The sequence below is a fragment of the Narcine bancroftii genome, assembly GCF_036971445.1.
Source record: "Narcine bancroftii isolate sNarBan1 chromosome 2 unlocalized genomic scaffold, sNarBan1.hap1 SUPER_2_unloc_2, whole genome shotgun sequence".
In the NCBI taxonomy this organism is placed as follows: domain Eukaryota; kingdom Metazoa; phylum Chordata; class Chondrichthyes; order Torpediniformes; family Narcinidae; genus Narcine; species Narcine bancroftii.
This window is the reverse complement of record NW_027211799.1, coordinates 271085-290386: the sequence shown is the minus strand read 5'-3', so window position 1 is coordinate 290386 and position 19302 is coordinate 271085. Positions and strand designations below refer to the sequence as shown.

General features: G+C 55.7%; 1 protein-coding gene across 1 annotated transcript in view; it reads left to right on the top strand.

Moving 5' to 3' along the window:
- The first annotated feature begins 3656 nt into the window (after window positions 1–3656).
- The window catches only part of ssbp1 (single-stranded DNA binding protein 1), a 50115-nt gene continuing 34469 nt past the window's right edge, over window positions 3657–19302 (top strand). Inside the window, exons 1-3 of the mRNA XM_069912211.1 lie at window positions 3657–4056; window positions 5034–5103; window positions 9081–9126. Of these exons, the coding sequence (XP_069768312.1) occupies window positions 3657–4056; window positions 5034–5103; window positions 9081–9126 (516 nt within the window). The remainder of the gene's footprint in view (window positions 4057–5033; window positions 5104–9080; window positions 9127–19302) is intronic.

Sequence of the window (19302 nt, the reverse complement as noted above, 5' to 3'; positions counted from 1 at the left end):
TACGTACTGGCTGGCTGGCCTCCCCTACGGGGGTCTCCCTACCTTAGCTCCTCCCTTGATCCTTCCCATGTGACCCCTGTCCATAAAGGTCGAGTCCCCTCTCCTTCCTAACATAACATAACATAACAATTACAGCACAGAAACAGGCCATTAGGCCCCTCTAGTCCGCACCGAACCAAACACCCCTTTCTAGTCCCACCTCCCTGCACAATGCCCATAACCCTCCATCTTCTTCTCATCCATATACCTGTCCAACCTTTTCTTAAATAATACAATTGACTCCGCCGCCACTATTTCTCCCGGAAGATCATTCTACATGGCTACCACTCTCTGAGTAAAGAAGTTCCCCCTCATGTTACCTCTAAACCTCTGCCCCTTAATTCTTAACTCATGTCCTCTTGTTTTAATCTTTCCTCCTCTTAACGGAAATAGTCTATCCACATCCATTCTGTCTATCCCTTTCATAATCTTAAATACTTCTATCAAATCCCCTCTCAACCTTCTACGCTCCAAAGAATAAAGACCCAATCTGTCCAACCTCTCCCCATACTCCAGATGCTTAAACCCAGGCAACATTCTGGTAAACCTTCTCTGCAGTCTCTCCACTCTGTTTATATCCTTCCTATAATTAGGCGACCAGAACTGCACACAGAACTCCAAATTAGGCCGCACCAACGTCTTATACAATCTCAACATCACCTCCCAACTCCTATATTCCATGCAATGATTGATAAAGGCCAGCATACTAAAAGCCTTCTTCACCACCCTATTCACGTGAGTTTCTACCTTCAGGGAACGATGTACCGTTACTCCTAAATCTTTCTGCTCTTCTGTATTCCTCAATGCTCTCCCATTTACCACGTATGTCCTATTCTGATTCTTCTTACCAAAATGAAGCACCTCACACTTATCAGCATTAAATTCCATCTGCCATTTTTCAGCCCACTTTTCTAAGCAGCCCAAATCCCTCTGCAATCCTTGAAAACCTTCTTCATTATACACTATTCCACCTATCTTAGTATCGTCTGCATATTTACTAATCCAATTCACCACCCCATCATCTAGATCATTAATGTATATAACAAACAACAATGGGCCCAATACAGATCCTTGAGGCACACCACTGGTCACCGGCCTCCAACCTGACAGACAATTATCCACTACCACTCTCTGGCCTCTCCCTTTCAGCCAATGTTCAATCCATTTGACTATCTTAAAATTTATACCTAAAGACTGCACCTTCCTAACTAACCTTCCATGTGGTACCTTATCGAAGGCCTTACTGAAGTCCATATAGACAACATCCACTGCGCTACCCTCATCCACATTCCTAGTCACCTCTTCAAAAAATTCAATCAGATTGGTCAAACATGACCTTCCTCCCACAAATCCATGTTGAGTGCTCCTGATCAGACCCTGTCTATCCAGATGTTTATAAGTACTATCTCTAAGAATTTTCTCCATTAATTTACCTACCACAGACGTCAAACTTACAGGCCGATAGTTGCCAGGCTTCCTCCTTGAACCCTTTTTAAATAACAGAACCACATGCGCAATGCGCCAATCCTCCGGCACTATCCCCATATCTAATGACATTTGGAAAATTACCGCCAGAGCCTCTGCTATTTCCTCCTTCACTTCTCTCAATGTCCTGGGGAAGATCCCGTCTGGTCCCGGAGACTTGTCCACCTTTATATTCTTCAAAAGCCTTAAAACTACACCTTTTGTAATCTCTATATTCCCCATATTTACCCAATTTGCTTTTTTTATCCCACATCTCCCAATATCCTTCTCCTTAGTGAATACCGAAGAAAAGAAACTGTTCAATATCTCCCCATTTCTCTAGGCTCCACACACAGTTTTCCACTCTGATTTTCTAAGGGACCAATTTTGTCTCCTGCTCATTTTCCTAGCCTAAACAAGGGCCAGCAGTTTCTAGCTTAATAAAGGCTTATCATTCCCCCTCAGTCTTCTGTCTGCATCATTATTGGGCTACCGATATTGCCCAAAACATACACATAGTTGTGAAGTACAAAACTTGCAGTTTCAGAGTCACACAATGCATCGAAGAAAGAGTTTCCATGTTTGGGGTCCAAATATCATTTGGACCAACAGGGTTACCAATGTAGCATTCTCTACTGAGCTACGATCGACCTTGGTGTACACGTTGTGGAATTGTTGTACACATTGTCAAGTTCATGTATACGTTGGGATTCTAAGGCTTGCATGCTGGGCTTATATACATCACTGCTTCTGTCACATGGAGGGGAAGAGATGTCGTCAGTGATGTCATCAGCCTAGATAAAAACGTGTTGGATGCAGGTCAATTTCCGGCATTTTCCACAGCACATTCGCCATTTCAGGAGCCGGTGCGCATGCATGCTGGTAAGTGGGTCGCCACAATATCATGTATTTGATTCCTCTGTGAAATTTGAAGATGCATAGCAATCTTTTATGTCTTATTTTCATTTGATGTAAATGTTTCTAACATTACTCTTCCAGATGATATAGTATTTACAATTTTGTTCTCCATTCTTCATTGTATTTCCAAAAAAACAAATATATATAATTGAAAAAGAAACGGATGCACCTGAGAACATTTCTGCCACATACAACCCATTGACTTCCAATGGTGCATGCAATTTTCACATCATCTTTTCACCCCTCCAGGATATAGTCATAGGTTCCATACATTACCAACACCAGATGCGGGATTTTCTGCATTTCTTGCTTCATGCAGGACAGCAAGTCCTCCCCAAACCAGTTACCGCCACCATGTCCTCCCCAGACCAGTCACCACCACCACTACGTCCTCCCCAGACAAGTTACCACCACTACGTCATCCCCAGAACGGCCACGATCACTACGTCCACCCCAGACCAGTTACCACCACTATATCGTCCCCATACCGATTACCGCCACAATGTCCTCCCCAGACCAGTTACCACCACCACGTCCTCCTCAGACCAGTTATCACCACCACGTCCTCCTCAGACCAGTTATCACCACCACATCCTCCCAGACTTTACCACCACCACGTCCTCCTCAGACCAGTTATCACCACCACATCCTACCCAGACCGATTACCACCACGACGTCCTCCCCAGACCGATTGCCACCACCACATCCTCCCCAGTCCAGTTACCACCACCACATCCTATCCAGATAAGTTACTGCCACGACATCCTCCACAGACTTTACCACCATATGTCCTCCACTGATTGGTTACCACCACTACGTCCTTCCCAGACTGATTACCACCACTACCAATTACCACCACAATGTCCTCCCCAGACCAGTTACCACCACCACATCCTCCCCAGACCGGTTACTGCCACGACATCCTCCCCAGACTGGTTACTGCCACGACATCCTCCCCAGACTTTACCACCTCTACGTCCTTCCCAGATCGGTTATCACCATCATTACATCCTCCCCAGATTGATTACTACCACTACATTCTCCCCAGACCAATTACCACCACAATGTCCTCCCCAGACCAGTTATTACCACCATTACATCTTCCCCAGACCAGTGACCACCATGACGTCCTCCGCTGACCGGTTACCACCATTACATCCTCCACAGACCGATTACTGTCACCACATCTTCCCCAGGCTGGTTACCAAACCTTAACTCCTCCCTTGATCCTTCCCATGTCCTCCCCAAACCAGCTACCATCACCATGTCCTCCCCAGACCGATTACTACCATCACGTCCTCCCCAGACCAGTTACCACTACCACGTCTTATCCAGACTGGCTACCACCATTACATCCTCCCAAGACGAGCTACCACCATTATGTTCTCCACAGACCGGTTACTTCCATGACGACCACACCAGATCGGTTACCACCATTACATCCTCCTCAGACCAGCTACCACTACCACGTCCTCCCCAGAACAGTAACTGCCACCACATCCTCCCCAGACCGGTTATTTCCACGACGTCCTACTCAGATCAGTTATCCACTGAAGTTTGCCTATTGCCACAATCACTCCACAGCAGATGCAATATTGCTGGCTCTCTGCTCAGTTCTGGATCACCTCGAAAACAGCAACTCATACATATGGCTGCTGTTCATTGACTACAGCTCGGCCTTAAACCTCTCTACATATCACACAGCACCCTTCCCCGTCCTTCCCTCCTGCATCCTCTCTCTTTCCTCATATACCCTCACCCTTCCCCGTCCTTCCCTCCTGCATCCTCACCCTTCCCCCATAGACCCTTCCCCCATAGACCCTTCCCCCATAGACCCTTCCCCCATAGACCCTTCCCCCATAGACCCTTCCCCCATAGACCCTTCCCCCATAGACCCTTCCCCCATAGACCCTTCCCCCATAGACCCTTCCCCCATAGACCCTTCCCCCATAGACCCTTCCCCCATAGACCCTTCCCCCATAGACCCTTCCCCCATAGACCCTTCCCCCATAGACCCTTCCCCCATAGACCCTTCCCCCATAGACCCTTCCCCCATAGACCCTTCCCCCATAGACCCTTCCCCCATAGACCCTTCCCCCATAGACCCTTCCCCCATAGACCCTTCCCCCATAGACCCTTCCCCCATAGACCCTTCCCCCATAGACCCTTCCCCCATAGACCCTTCCCCCATAGACCCTTCCCCCATAGACCCTTCCCCCATAGACCCTTCCCCCATAGACCCTTCCCCCATAGACCCTTCCCCCATAGACCCTTCCCCCATAGACCCTTCCCCCATAGACCCTTCCCCCATAGACCCTTCCCCCATAGACCCTTCCCCCATAGACCCTTCCCCCATAGACCCTTCCCCCATAGACCCTTCCCCCATAGACCCTTCCCCCATAGACCCTTCCCCCATAGACCCTTCCCCCATAGACCCTTCCCCCATAGACCCTTCCCCCATAGACCCTTCCCCCATAGACCCTTCCCCCTCACCCATCCATATCCACATTCCCTCCCACCTATCCCCTTTCCCCAACCCCTCCCCACACCCTTCCTCCTCTCCATCTCCCTCTCCCACCCTTCCTCCATCTCCCTTTCCCCTTCTCCTCCAGGCCCCTCCCCGACCAGCGTCACCCACACGCAATTTCCGCTTCCGGTAGTTCGAGGTCCGCGGCGCCACTGGTGAGTAAAGGAGTGGGAGCGAGAAGAGACTCAGGGGGTTGAGGAACTATGGATGGGGGTAGAGAGACTGCGGGCGGGGGGGAGAGACTGGGGGGCGGGGGGGAGAGACCGGGGGGCGGGGGAGAGAGACCGGGGGGCGGGGGAGAGACTGGGGGGCGGGGAGAGACTGGGGGCGGGGGGGAGACTGGGGGGCGGGGGGGAGACTGGGGGGCGGGGGAGAGACTGGGGGCGGGGGGGAGAGACCGGGGGGCGGGGGGGAGAGACCGGGGGGCGGGGGGGAGAGACCGGGGGGCGGGGGAGAGACTGGGGGGCGGGGGGGAGACTGGGGGGCGGGGGGGAGACTGGGGGCGGGGGGCGGGGGAGAGACTGGGGGCGGGGGGGAGAGACCGGGGGGCGGGGGGGAGAGACCGGGGGGCGGGGGGGAGAGACCGGGGGGCGGGGGGGAGAGACCGGGGGGCGGGGGGGAGACTGGGGGCGGGGGAGAGACTGGGGGGCGGGGGAGAGACCGGGGGGCGGGGGAGAGAGACCGGGGGGCGGGGGGGAGAGACTGGGGGGCGGGGGGGAGAGACCGGGGGGCGGGGGGGAGAGACCGGGGGGCGGGGGGGAGAGACCGGGGGGCGGGGGGGAGAGACCGGGGGGCGGGGGGGAGAGACCGGGGGGCGGGGGGGAGAGACCGGGGGGCGGGGGGGAGAGACCGGGGGGCGGGGGGGAGACCGGGGGGCGGGGGGGAGACCGGGGGGCGGGGGAGAGAGACCGGGGGGCGGGGGAGAGAGACCGGGGGGCGGGGGAGAGACTGGGGGGCGGGGGGGAGACTGGGGGCGGGGGAGAGACTGGGGGCGGGGGGGAGAGACTGGGGGGCGGGGGGGAGAGACTGGGGGGCGGGGGGGAGACTGGGGGGCGGGGGGGAGAGACTGGGGGGCGGGGGGGAGACTGGGGGCGGGGGAGAGACTGGGGGGCGGGGGGGAGACTGGGGGCGGGGGAGAGACTGGGGGCGGGGGGGAGACTGGGGGCGGGGGGCGGGGGGGAGACTGGGGGCGGGGGGCGGGGGGGAGACTGGGGGCGGGGGGCGGGGGGGAGACTGGGGGCGGGGGGGAGACTGGGGGCGGGGGGGAGAGACCGGGGGGCGGGGGAGAGAGACCGGGGGGCGGGGGAGAGACTGGGGGGCGGGGGAGAGACTGGGGGCGGGGGGGAGACTGGGGGGCGGGGGGGAGACTGGGGGGCGGGGGAGAGACTGGGGGCGGGGGGGAGAGACCGGGGGGCGGGGGGGAGAGACCGGGGGGCGGGGGAGAGACTGGGGGGCGGGGGGGAGACTGGGGGGCGGGGGGGAGACTGGGGGCGGGGGGCGGGGGAGAGACTGGGGGCGGGGGGGAGAGACCGGGGGGCGGGGGGGAGAGACCGGGGGGCGGGGGGGAGAGACCGGGGGGCGGGGGGGAGAGACCGGGGGGCGGGGGGGAGACTGGGGGCGGGGGAGAGACTGGGGGGCGGGGGAGAGACCGGGGGGCGGGGGAGAGAGACCGGGGGGCGGGGGGGAGAGACTGGGGGGCGGGGGGGAGAGACCGGGGGGCGGGGGGGAGAGACCGGGGGGCGGGGGGGAGAGACCGGGGGGCGGGGGGGAGAGACCGGGGGGCGGGGGGGAGAGACCGGGGGGCGGGGGGGAGACCGGGGGGCGGGGGGGAGACCGGGGGGCGGGGGAGAGAGACCGGGGGGCGGGGGAGAGAGACCGGGGGGCGGGGGAGAGACTGGGGGGCGGGGGGGAGACTGGGGGCGGGGGAGAGACTGGGGGCGGGGGGGAGAGACTGGGGGGCGGGGGGGAGAGACTGGGGGGCGGGGGGGAGACTGGGGGGCGGGGGGGAGAGACTGGGGGGCGGGGGGGAGACTGGGGGCGGGGGAGAGACTGGGGGGCGGGGGGGAGACTGGGGGCGGGGGAGAGACTGGGGGGCGGGGGGGAGACTGGGGGCGGGGGGCGGGGGGGAGAGACTGGGGGGCGGGGGGCGGGGGGGAGACTGGGGGGCGGGGGAGAGACCGGGGGGCGGGGGGGAGAGACCGGGGGGCGGGGGGGAGAGACCGGGGGGCGGGGGGGAGAGACCGGGGGGCGGGGGGGAGACCGGGGGGCGGGGGGGAGACCGGGGGGCGGGGGGGAGAGACCGGGGGGCGGGGGAGAGAGACCGGGGGGCGGGGGAGAGACTGGGGGGCGGGGGGGAGACTGGGGGCGGGGGAGAGACTGGGGGGCGGGGGGGAGACTGGGGGCGGGGGGCGGGGGGGAGAGACTGGGGGGCGGGGGGGAGAGACTGGGTGGCGGGGGGGAGACTGGGGGGCGGGGGGGAGACTGGGGGGCGGGGGGGAGAGACTGGGGGGCGGGGGGGAGACTGGGGGCGGGGGAGAGACTGGGGGGCGGGGGGGAGACTGGGGGCGGGGGAGAGACTGGGGGGCGGGGGGGAGACTGGGGGCGGGGGGCGGGGGGGAGAGACTGGGGGGCGGGGGGCGGGGGGGAGAGACTGGGGGGCGGGGGGGAGACTGGGGGGCGGGGGAGAGACTGGGGGCGGGGGAGAGACTGGGGGGCGGGGGGGAGACTGGGGGCGGGGGAGAGACTGGGGGCGGGGGGGAGAGACTGGGGGGCGGGGGGGAGACTGGGGGGCGGGGGAGAGACTGGGGGGCGGGGGAGAGACTGGGGGCGGGGGAGAGACTGGGGGCGGGGGAGAGACTAGGGGGCGGGGGAGAGACTGGGGGGCGGGGGAGAGACTGGGGGCGGGGGGCGGGAGACTGGGGGGCGGGGGAGAGACTGCGGGTGGGGTGTGGGTGGTGGAAGAGAGACTGGGGGGTGCGGTGTGGAGGAGAGACTGGGGGGTGGTGGAAAGATTGGGGGGTTGGGAGTGGTGGAGAGACTGTGGGTTGGGGAGAGACTGGGGGGTGGGGGAGAGACTGGGGGGTGGGGGAGAGACTGTGGGGTGGGGGAGAGACCGGGGGGCGGGGGAGAGACCGGGGGGCGGGGGAGAGACCGGGGGGCGGGGGAGAGACCGGGGGGCGGGGGAGAGACCGGGGGGCGGGGGAGAGACCGGGGGGCGGGGGAGAGACCGGGGGGCGGGGGAGAGACCGGGGGGCGGGGGAGAGACTGGGGGCGGGGGAGAGACTGGGGGGCGGGGGGCGGGGGAGAGACTGGGGGCGGGGGGCGGGGGGGAGACTGGGGGGCGGGGGAGAGACTGGGGGGCGGGGGAGAGACTGGGGGGCGGGGGGCGGGAGACTGGGGGCGGGGGGCGGGAGACTGGGGGGCGGGGGGCGGGAGACTGGGGGGCGGGGGGCGGGAGACTGGGGGGCGGGGGGCGGGAGACTGGGGGGCGGGGGGCGGGAGACTGGGGGGCGGGGGGCAGGAGACTGGGGGGCGGGGGGCGGGACACTGGGGGGCGGGGGAGAGACTGCGGGTGGGGTGTGGGTGGTGGAAGAGAGACTGGGGGGTGCGGTGTGGAGGAGAGACTGGGGGGTGGTGGAAAGATTGGGGGGTTGGGAGTGGTGGAGAGACTGTGGGTTGGGGAGAGACTGGGGGGTGGGGGAGAGACTGGGGGGTGGGGGAGAGACTGGGGGGTGGGGGAGAGACTGGGGGGTGGGGGAGAGACTGGGGGGTGGGGGAGAGACTGGGGGGTGGGGGAGAGACTGGGGGGTGGGGGAGAGACTGGGGGGTGGGGGAGAGACTGAAGGAGTGCGACGAGAGAGACTGGTGGTGGGGGAGACTCGGCGACATGTGTCTCATGGTGCATGTTTGTATCGAGCTTCCACGGGAATGTCCAGACCGTGAGTGTATGAGAGGCGAAAATCTTGTCGTTGTCATGAACAGAGTGAAAGTGCATACTTGAAAATGGTCACTGAGGTGATACGCTTTGCAGTTAATTTGAAGTCTGTGCAATGATCAATAGTTTGAAGGATCAAGAATAAATAACTCCAAAGGTTCCATTTTAAACTGTGACTTCTGTCTTGACTCTTTACAGGAAAATCTTGACATACCAAAAGATGTTTCAAAGATGTACTTTTAATGTAAGTTTACTGTTTGGCCTTAAATTGAGTAGTGTTGAATTGAGAGAGTGTGATTGGGTGCAGCTTCTAATTCTCAGACACCACACTGCTCAGTGGTGTTTCCATCCAAATGTTTTCACTGACTTCCTTGTTACCATGACTGGCTCTTCACATCTGAATATTTCCATGTGGAGCCTCAGGTTTGTAGAACGTCGATTCTGTGAAGGAGTTTCTGTGGAGTCATTTTTATTTATTTTTCACGATCAGATTGTGACCGGCAAAATTGGTTGAGTCCTCGATCCAAGATGAGACCTTGTGCGTCCCTCATTGCCACCAAGGTGTAGGTGAGCTCCTCACAGATCTAAGTTAACAGATAAATTAACTGTCACCTGTCTCAAGAGGGATTGGCCTGGTACCTCATGTCCAGCAAAAATGTAAAAGTCTCAGCCAGATCTTGAAAATTCCTTCCCATGTTTTCCACACACCTTGTCTTATTCAGTCCTGGGAATTTATCCATCTTCGAGGCTGCCAAGGCATCAAAATCTCATTGATGGTGGCCAGCACAGCGCAGGCCCTTTTGTCCTCAAATTCGACATCTACAAAATCTGTTTCCATTGTGAATTCTTATGAAAAATTATTAATTTAGGACCTCCTTTACTTTCTGGCTTCAAGCAAAAATTGGCTCAGTGTTCACTAATGAGCCATATTTTTCTATCTGCTGTTAATGAACTGATAGAATTCCTTCTCAATTCACTGTGACCCATTTTAACCTTCCTAACAATATCCAAAGCGATCTGCTTATTATTGAGGGGAACACCCACAGAGTTAACCCTGCATTATCTGCCTGCTTGGTTTTTCTATCCCTCTTCTGACCATCACCCAACTCCCTGCTTCCTGCACCTTCGGTGTGACTGCCTCCTGTAGTTGCCATCTTTGAACTTTTCATTTACCTGTACGAGCTGAAGATCATCAAACTGCAGCTCCAGATCCCTCACCTGCAACTTGATGCACCTTGTTCAGATGTAGCTGTCAGGGAGAGGCCAAGTCTCCCTGAATTCCCACAGAAGCAATCCAGAGGTGACAAGTTTTGAAGTCCTGCTTTTTAAACAGTGACATCTCAGGGAAATCTCTCACCTTGCCTCATTTCTGGAGATCAGCTCTTTCATCCATGTTTTCCCCTTGGCAACATTATTCATGACCCTTTGCTAGAAGCAGAGCTAGTTCTGGAGCACAGATCTCCAGAGCAACAGCTGGAATGTTGACTAGTCACGTGGCATCTGTCACATTTTCTGCTCTCAAATGGATTAGTTGAAGACTGGCAAGGATTGCCACAGAAACGGATAGGTTCAACATGATTGAGAATGCTTTAACTCTCACCTGCTGACCCTGGATGTTTCCAGATCCTTCTCCTCTCATCAGCTGTTTAATTGTTCATGACACAGGTTAGTGCCCTATGAGATCACTGAGCACTGCCTGTTTGGTCAAAGTTTGAAGTATCGAGTGCAGTTTTGGTCACCAAACTGCAAGGAAGGTATCAATATGATTTAAAGAGAGCAGAGATTTCCTAGGATGTTTCCAGACATGAGGAGCTGAATTACAGGGAAAGGTTAAAAAGGTTAGGTTTATTTCCTGGAGTGACAGAGAATTAGGCGAGATTTGATAGGGCATAGAAAATTATGATGGGTACAGACAGAGGCTTTTTGCACTGAGGGTGAGATAACTCGAGGGTGAAACATGAGATGTTTAAAGTGAAGTTCTTCATACAATATGTGGAACGAGCTGCCGGCTCAAGTGGTGAATGTGACTGACTCAACAGAAATTTCGATATGACTTCGATGGTAGAGGTTTGGAGGGCAATGGGGCAGACTAGCTGAGCAGAGGCACTGTTCTGTGGTTCTGTGCTGTTTAGCAGCTTGGGCTGGTTGACGATTAAATTGTAGATATCCAGCACGGTAACAAGCCCACGACTCCATGCTGCCCAATGTACACCTGTAATGTGTGATTTTAGTTTGTTTGGGTACAGCAAGAACTCGAGTCCGAGACAGTAGCGTGCTATAAAAAAATGTGCTTTATTTGTCACGAGGCGAGATAAACTGCGGGGCAGTCCCGGCTTACACAGTTATGAAAATAATGGTTTAAACAAGTTAACGGGATGCGGCAGTGAAACACACACATAATTAACTTGTACAGTACCACAACACTCACAACTGGCTCACACCCAACCGAGGGATCCCAACCAGGGGAAGGGGCTCAGTGGAATGTGCATGGTCACTCACTACAACTGGGGAGTAATGACCCACAGAAAGCGTTCTGACTCCGAGTGAGGTGCCATACAGGTGGCTTGGTTTCAAGGGGGGAATACACAACCTCTAATCCCTGGTTAATGGAGGTCTGTGGCTGCTCTACCTGATTGATGGTGACACCCTGGTCAGCGTAGGGGGGGGGGAGGGTTTCTATCCCTTACCTATGTTCCCCTCTGGATGGCGTCCAGCTGTGGCGACAGCAACCCAGACTGAATGCAGGAGGCAGAGAACGTGAACATTGGGGGCTGTGGTTTAAATAACCTGCTCTGAGAATCAGGGGCTCCCATTGTACGGGGTCTGGCTAATATCAGTGCGTGCTCTGGCTGGTGGGTGGACACGCAGCTCGTTGTCCAGGTGGACAGACTGGGCAGTGACTGACAGTTTTATGTGGCTTCTAAACTCAGGTAGACTGCTAATGCCAGCATAACATTTTACCCTTTCGGAAGCCATTCAGTGCTGGATGTGTAACAAGCACCAGGTGTATGTGTGCAAATGGCGTGGTGTACAGTGGGTGGCAAAAATAAAAACCAAGAGGGTTTAGTGACTCCCTCCTGGGTTCTCCGTGGGCCAGACACATGCACATCTGCCTTAGTAGGCTGCTTATGGGGGTAGTAAGGGCAGAGTGGTTGTGCAGTGAGAGTCCAAGTTTCAGGCGGAGCAGCCGTAGGTGGCCCCAAGGTCATTCAGGCTCTGACATCCAACATAAGAGGCCAGCAGTAGAGAAGGAGAAAGTCTTTATTGTTGGTACAGGGGCCAGTAAGTGGCAGCCCCAGGAAAGTTCGTGCTGTGGCATTACACATAAGGCACCAGGAGCAGTATCTTCCATCTTTTTGGTCCGCCGTGACAGTGTTGCCATTCTCTTGTTCTGGCCGTGTCAGTCGTCAGCGCTGCAGCTGCCTGTCCTGCTCTCGGATGCCACAAGTGCCATTTGGACTAGTGCATAGCCGGGGGGGTGGGGGGAGTCGAAGGTGTGCCAATTTCAGAATTAATGTCCAATACCCAGTAGTACACCATTCAATGGGGTGGGGGGAGGAGGAGAGAGGGTGGGGGGGGTGGTGGGCAGGCAGGTTAGGCCTGCCATTCATACATGCTGAGGGTAGGTAAACATGAAAACGGAGCAATAATTCAACACTTAAATATGACTTAAACTAGTAGCATAAATCTAAAAGCATCAGTTAAGTACAAGAACTTAAATGGTTCTTATAACACTGACAGTGGCCTTGATGGAAACGTGTAGTTTCGAGAGGAAGTGAATTGTCTCGGTCAGTGAGAAAATGTCTGTGTGCCATGAATAACGAACCGTGAAAGGACATATGGAGATGGTTATCAGGGAAAAGAATCTTGACACCTTGTCAACTGGAACTGCAGCAATAATTCTTCTTCTTTGGCTTGGCTTCGCGGACGAAGAATTATGGAGGGGTATGTCCACGTCTGCTGCAGGGTCGTTGGTGACTGACAAGTCCGATGCGGGACAGGCAGGCACGGTTGCAAGGGAAAATTGGTGGGTTGGGTGTTGGGTTCTTCCTCCTTTGTCTTTTGTCAGTGAGGTGGGCTCTGCGGTCTTCTTCCAAGGAGGTTGCTGCCCGCCAAACTGTGAGGTGCCAAGATGCATGGTTGGAGGCGGTGGTCAATGGGGCAGGCACCAAGAGATTTCTTTAAGCAGTCCTTGTACCTCTTCTTTGGTGCACCTCTGTCTTGGTGGCCAGTGGAGAGCTCGCCATAGAACACGATCTTGGGAAGGCGATGGTCCTCCATTCTGGAGACGTGACCCACCCAGCGCAGTTGGGTCTTCAGCAGCATGGATTCAATGCTTGCGAACTCTGCCAGCTCAAGTACTTCGATGTTGGTGATGAAGTCATTCCAATGAATGTTGAGGATGGAGCGGAGAGAGCGCTGATGGAAGCCGTAGGAGCTGTAGGTGATGCCGGTAGAGGACCCATGATTTGGAGCCGAACTGGAGCCTGGGTATGACAACGGCTCTGTACACGCTGATCTTTGAGTGTTTCTTCAGGTGGTTGTTTTTCCAGACTCCTTTGTGTAGTCTTCCAAAGGCGCTATTAACACCACCTGGGTGACAGAGCAGGAACACAATGGCTGGAGAATTGACCGCTACACTCAGTGGGGGAGGTTTTCATTTCTGGTCAGCCATCCTGGAGTAGAGGAGGCAGGTTAGAGCAGTGCACCCAATCGGTCATGGAATGTCACGGAGTGGAGGGGAGGGGGGGGAGTGTATGTCACTCAAGCTTTGTAAGCCTATTGGTGTGATGGCAACAGAGCTCCTGTTTATAAATGGAGAAGAGATACTTAAGTCCACGGATGGTATTCTGGTCAGCTCTGGTGCAAGGGACTGCAGCGAGCTCCCTGAAGAAAGTGAGCACGTATGCTTTGTTCTGTCGGGGAGGGAGTGGGCCGATGTGGTCTACTTGCCAGACTTGGGTAGCTCCCTTGCCGCATCAAATGTACCCCGTTGTCCTTGGTGGCTAGCACCATGGTTTAACATGCTGACAAATGGAAAAGTTGTTCACTGCCATGTCTGCTGGGGGGCCACCTTTAAACCCTCTGCCCTTCACTGCATGCTGCCATATCCTAAATGGCTGCTTTTGCAATGAGCCCAGGTGGCTAGTGCGCTGGAGTCCACATAGTTGCAGTGGATAGCTGGGGAGTATATCTGGGCCGCTTTGTCCACTACAGCATTGTGTACTGCCTCGGCAGGGTTTCGTTAGTGTGGCCATCCACATGGACTGTGATGTGCTGCCTGCCAGTCTGTTTCCCCATGCCCCATGCTCCTCAGTGCTCCATATCCCACATTAGGTGCATATGGATCTGCCAGTCCTTTTCCAGCCCTGGGCATCCAGACTGCCATCCCATTGGCCACAGCCCCGGAATCTGTGTAAATGTAATCGGGCTTGTGGTGGACCTGATGGCAAGCGTGATAGCGACCAGTTTGTCGAGCTGGTTGGATCCCCCAGACCCTCAGAAGACAGTTTTGCCAGCTGTAGAGCAGCAGTTTGCCAGAGTTGTTGCTATTTTTCCAGCGGCTGGAGCCATCTTTGAACCATCATTCGTTGTTCCTGGCTTGTGACAGAATCGAAGGACTGACCCCAGGTCATGGGAGAGAGCATCTTGGGGAATGTCTGGCTGTGTACCCTGGCTAGTGAGGAGGGATAGGACCTGCTCATGAAGCCTGCTGACCCCCTCTGGTCCAGCCCGGGCCCTGTCAGCAATATACCACCGCCACCTAACAATGGAGCAACACTGGGCATGACCCTCTTTGTGGGTGGCATCTGCAGATTTAATCCAGTGAATGATGGGGAGATGGGGTCTAAGGACGACCGTCTTGTTTTCTGTCTGGTGCCCAATGGTGAGCAGTGCCAGATACCAGGCGAGAAGATGACACTCAAAGGGGTTATAGCACATGGGAAGGATTTAGTCCTAAAGCCAAATGGTAGTCTGTGACCGATAATCTTTTGTGAAAGCTCCACTTGCCTGATGGGGTGGTTGCAGAGACTTGGAGCTTAAAGGAAACTCCAGGCTGGCGTGGGGCTTGGGGAAGGACCTGTTCAACAGCTTGTTTTAAAGTTTTGAAAGTGAGCTGCTGCTCTGCTCCCCAGAGGAAGGTAGCCTTTTTGAGAGAGGCAGCATACAGCGGGCGCAGCAACATGGATAGTTACAGGTTGTGCTGTTGCCAGTATCCCAGGAGCCCGACAAACCTTTTAGTTTCCGTCTTGTTGGTAGGGGAGGACGGTGTTCAGGAATTTATTTCTCACTGTCTCGGGAATGTGTCTCTGACCTGAGTGCCACTGAATGCCCAGGAAGAGTGTAGACTGACTGGGATCCTGTACTTTTCCCTGTTGATGGCCCAGCCTTGTTTGCAGATTCCTGTAATGAGGCTGTCGAGCACTTGAGCCACCAAGTCCTCAGTGGGACCCTGTGTTAATGTAGTGAGCCAGACTGATGACCATGGGGAGGATGATGTTTTGGAGGTCGCAGGCTATGAGCCTGTGGCAGAAGGTTGGACTGTGAATGTATCCCTGGGGCAGGTGGCAAATGCTCTATTGCTCAGCAGCCCAGGTGAAGGTGAACTGGTCCTGGGACTCAGAGCAGAGGGGAATGGAGAAAAAGGCATTGGTAAGGTTGATGACAGCATACTTGGGTTTGGTATCTCTGCCATTGATGTCCTTGACCAGGGTGATCACGTCAGGGACAGCTGAGGCAGTGGCAGTGTGACTTTGTTAAGTCCTCTATAGTCGACCATCATGTGCCATGAGCCCTCCTTCTTCTTGATGGGCCATACGGGGCAGTTGAAGGGGGAGATGGCTCGTCTTATCACTCCTTCATGGAGGAGAACTGTAATTGTGTCGGTGATGTCTCTAGTTCCCTTGGGGACACAGTATTGGGGTGTATAAATAGGCTGGGAATGGAGAGGGGGGTCCATTTGGCTGTACCTACCACAATGGATGCTTGACTGACCCCAAAGATGAATTTACCCATGTTGATTTTCATGCACTCGGGAGATGCGGCCACTAAGACCGAGAATGGGACGGAGGTGGGGGTGGTCTTTGACAATAGAGGGTCCCACTGAGGACTTGGTGGCTCAAGTGCTCGACAGCCTCATTACAGGAATCTGCAAACAAGGCTGGGCCATCAACAGGGAAAAGTACAGGATCCCAGTCAGTCTACACTCTTCCTGGGCATACAATGGCACTCAGGTCAGAGACACATTCCCGAGACAGCGAGAAATGTTGGATAATGTCCTTGGCATGGAGCATTGAACCCCCAAATCCCTCTATCTGTAACTCGGGACCCTTCCACCCTGTGGGGTTACTAAGGACAATGGTGTGTTTCGCACTTATGTCCACCAGCGCCATCAAGCGCAAGGCATTTTCCTTAGCCCAGTAAGTGGTCACTGGGAAAAATGGCCTCGGGTCACCTGGGTGGGAGAGGACTGCTGAGCGGATCTACCGGAGTTCCTGGTGGCCTCCATCCTATGGGGTCTGGTGGGAGTTTTTTACAGGCTTAGGTGCTGGGGGCCATTGGGCTGGATGAGCATCTTCTGCCCCTTGCTGCAACATTCCTGCCACAGGGCGAAGGGCAGTTGTGGGGAGGCCTTGTATTTTAGAGTAGTCTACTCCAACGTTTGCAAGGGTGTGCAACAGTTCTTTCCTAACAGAGCTGTTGAAGGGTTTGCCCTGCTTCTGTTCAATGGGATTCGGGGTCCCTACCCTTGATGGCCTGGTAATCCCCTTAAATGGTTTTGATCTGCCTGACCTGAGCTTGAGCCCCCATCACTAGGCATCCCTTTTGTAGATTTTCCAACCCTTCCAGGAGGGCAATTGCCTCCCAGACAGTTTTACCTGTCGCTGTACTTATCGTGGTGAGGACCACCCCCTTGTGGTCTGGGCAGGCGGCAGCAACCAGGTGGGTATTTAGTGCTGGAGTAACTATGGCTTCTTTGGGGAAGCCCCAGCAAGGATGCCTGCATGCAGGAATGTGATAAGGTCCCATTCCCTCATTGCCTGTATGCCTTCCATGACGGTATGCCACTGGGGGCAGCCCAAAAAGGTTCCATTCCTGCAGGGAAGGGAACTTAACCGCACGCCTGCTGTGACCCTCTCCCAAAGGGAGATGGGTTCGCCATTACCATCTGGAGGAGTTCACAGGGAGTTATTGGACCAAGTGTTGGGTGGACAGACTCCCCAAGGTGCTAGCCTCCATGGTAGAAAGGTGGACATAGGATGCTCCCTCATCTCACAGCTGCAGCAGCCAGCTGCTCACCTGGCCACTTGTGGTAAATTCCTGCTCATCAACATCCCAGCAGGGTGGCTCCTGTTCCCCCGAGAGCCTGGCTTGTCAGTACAAGAGGGGCTGCTCCCTGAGGGACTGGGAGCGGGTGACCGTGAGTTGAGCTTGTAGGTTCTATGGGCCCCTTATGGGAGGGATCATTGTGTGGGGCCGCTTCTCTTCAGGTTGGATTGCTTGCAAGGTGTAAGGCGGGGGATGTTTGGTTTTGGTCTCCCTCTCTTTAGAGTTGCTGCCATCCATATGTCTCCTTCCCCTGCCCACATCTCAGACTCCTCACCCCACATTACTAACACCCTAACTTTAACTGGGTCTACCTGCCATCCAGTCCAGCGGGCTGCCCTGATCTGTTTTGCCCAGGTCAATTAGCAGGAGGCTTGTGTGTACTTCACCTCCATGCAATCTGCCTAGGCATTGGCACTCATGTGGGCATCCTGCACCCAGTGAGCAAGGTCTCAATTCACTTGGGCACTTCTGCGCTGTGCTTCTGCCAAAGCCTTGGAACAGTGCCGCAGACAGCCAGATGGCTTTCCCCCTGCTCTCCGTAGAGTACGGGAAGTCTAGGTTCTTGAGGACCTATCCATTGTCTTTAGAGGTCGGCCTCAAGCGACCAATCGACTGGCATAGCGTACTGTTCCAGCCGAACTGCCAAGCGACCGAATCCCTGTTCATCCTCAGGCCACCTGGAGATGGTTGGCTTGGGCACCCTATCACTACGGGTGGATCGCCTCCAGCTATTACAGCCCATGCACCACCATGCCACTATCCATGCCATTGGTATTCCCCCCACAGTGGTCAGTAAGGGAATCATGTGTGGGTGAATTAAGCCAGTCTCCCACATTTCCATGGCAAGACTGTATCTGGTTGGTCCTTCTGTGCCCTGCTCACAGTGTCAATTGTAGTGTGCGATTTTAGGTCATTTGGGTAGAGAAAGATGTACAGTCCGAAACACAGTAGGGTGCTGTAAAACACGTGCTTTATTAGTCACTAAACGAGATAAACTGCGGGGCAGTTCCGGAGTACACAGTTATTAAGTTAACAAGATGCAGCACGCGCGCACCCCCCACACACACCCCCACCCACCCACCCAACCGAGAAATCCCAACCGGAGGAAGGGGCACATTGGCGTTAGAGTGTGCATGAGCACTCACTGCAGCTCTGGAGTAACGACCCACATGAAGGGTTCTGACTCCTGGGGGAGATGCCATACAGGTGGCTTGGATTAAAGGATCTAATCCCCAGTTAGTGGAGGTCTGTGGCTGCTCTACCAGTGACTACCCGATTGATGGTGACGCCCTGGTCAGCGTGGGGGATTTCTATCCCTTACCTACATTCCCCTCCAGATAACGTCCAGCTGTGGCAACGGCGACCAAGACTGAATGGAGGAGTTGACTACAAGGCAGAGAGTGCGGACAATGGGGGCCGTGGTTTAAATAACCCACTCTGAGGGGCAGGGGCTCCCATTGTATGGGGTCTGGTCAATGTTGGTGTGTGCTCTGGCTGGTGGGCAGGCAAGCACCTGGTTTTCCAGGTGGAGAGGCTGAGCAGCGACTGACAGTTCTGTGTGGCTTTTGAGCTCAGGCAGACTGTTGATGCCAGCATAACAACACCAAATTATCCCTCATTTTTGATCTGGAATCTGGGGAAAACACATGCAGACATGGGGAGAACGTACAGACAGTGCAGGATTCAAATCCCCAGTCCCGATCATTTGCATGTAAATGCCTTGTGCTAACCACTATTACCAACTGTGCTGCCCCTCAATTAATTGTGTATGATGCCTGGTGGTGCTTCCATGATGTCATCCCCACTCCTCACAGCTCGTAATAAGACACGAAAGTCTCCAGACACTGGTTGAAGTAAAACACGAATGTTTGAGATACTCAGCTGGTCAAATAGTGTATTTTATATAGCAAAGAGAAAGATACACAACCAACGTTTTGGGCTTGAGCCCCTCATCAAAGGATAAATGTTGGCAGGCGTCCAAACAAAATGGTGGGGGGGATGGAGAGGCAGGGGAAGGAGCACAGTCCCAAAGGCAGGAGGTCATAGAAGGGAGGGAGGGCACACCAGCAAGCAGGGGGAGGAGGGATGG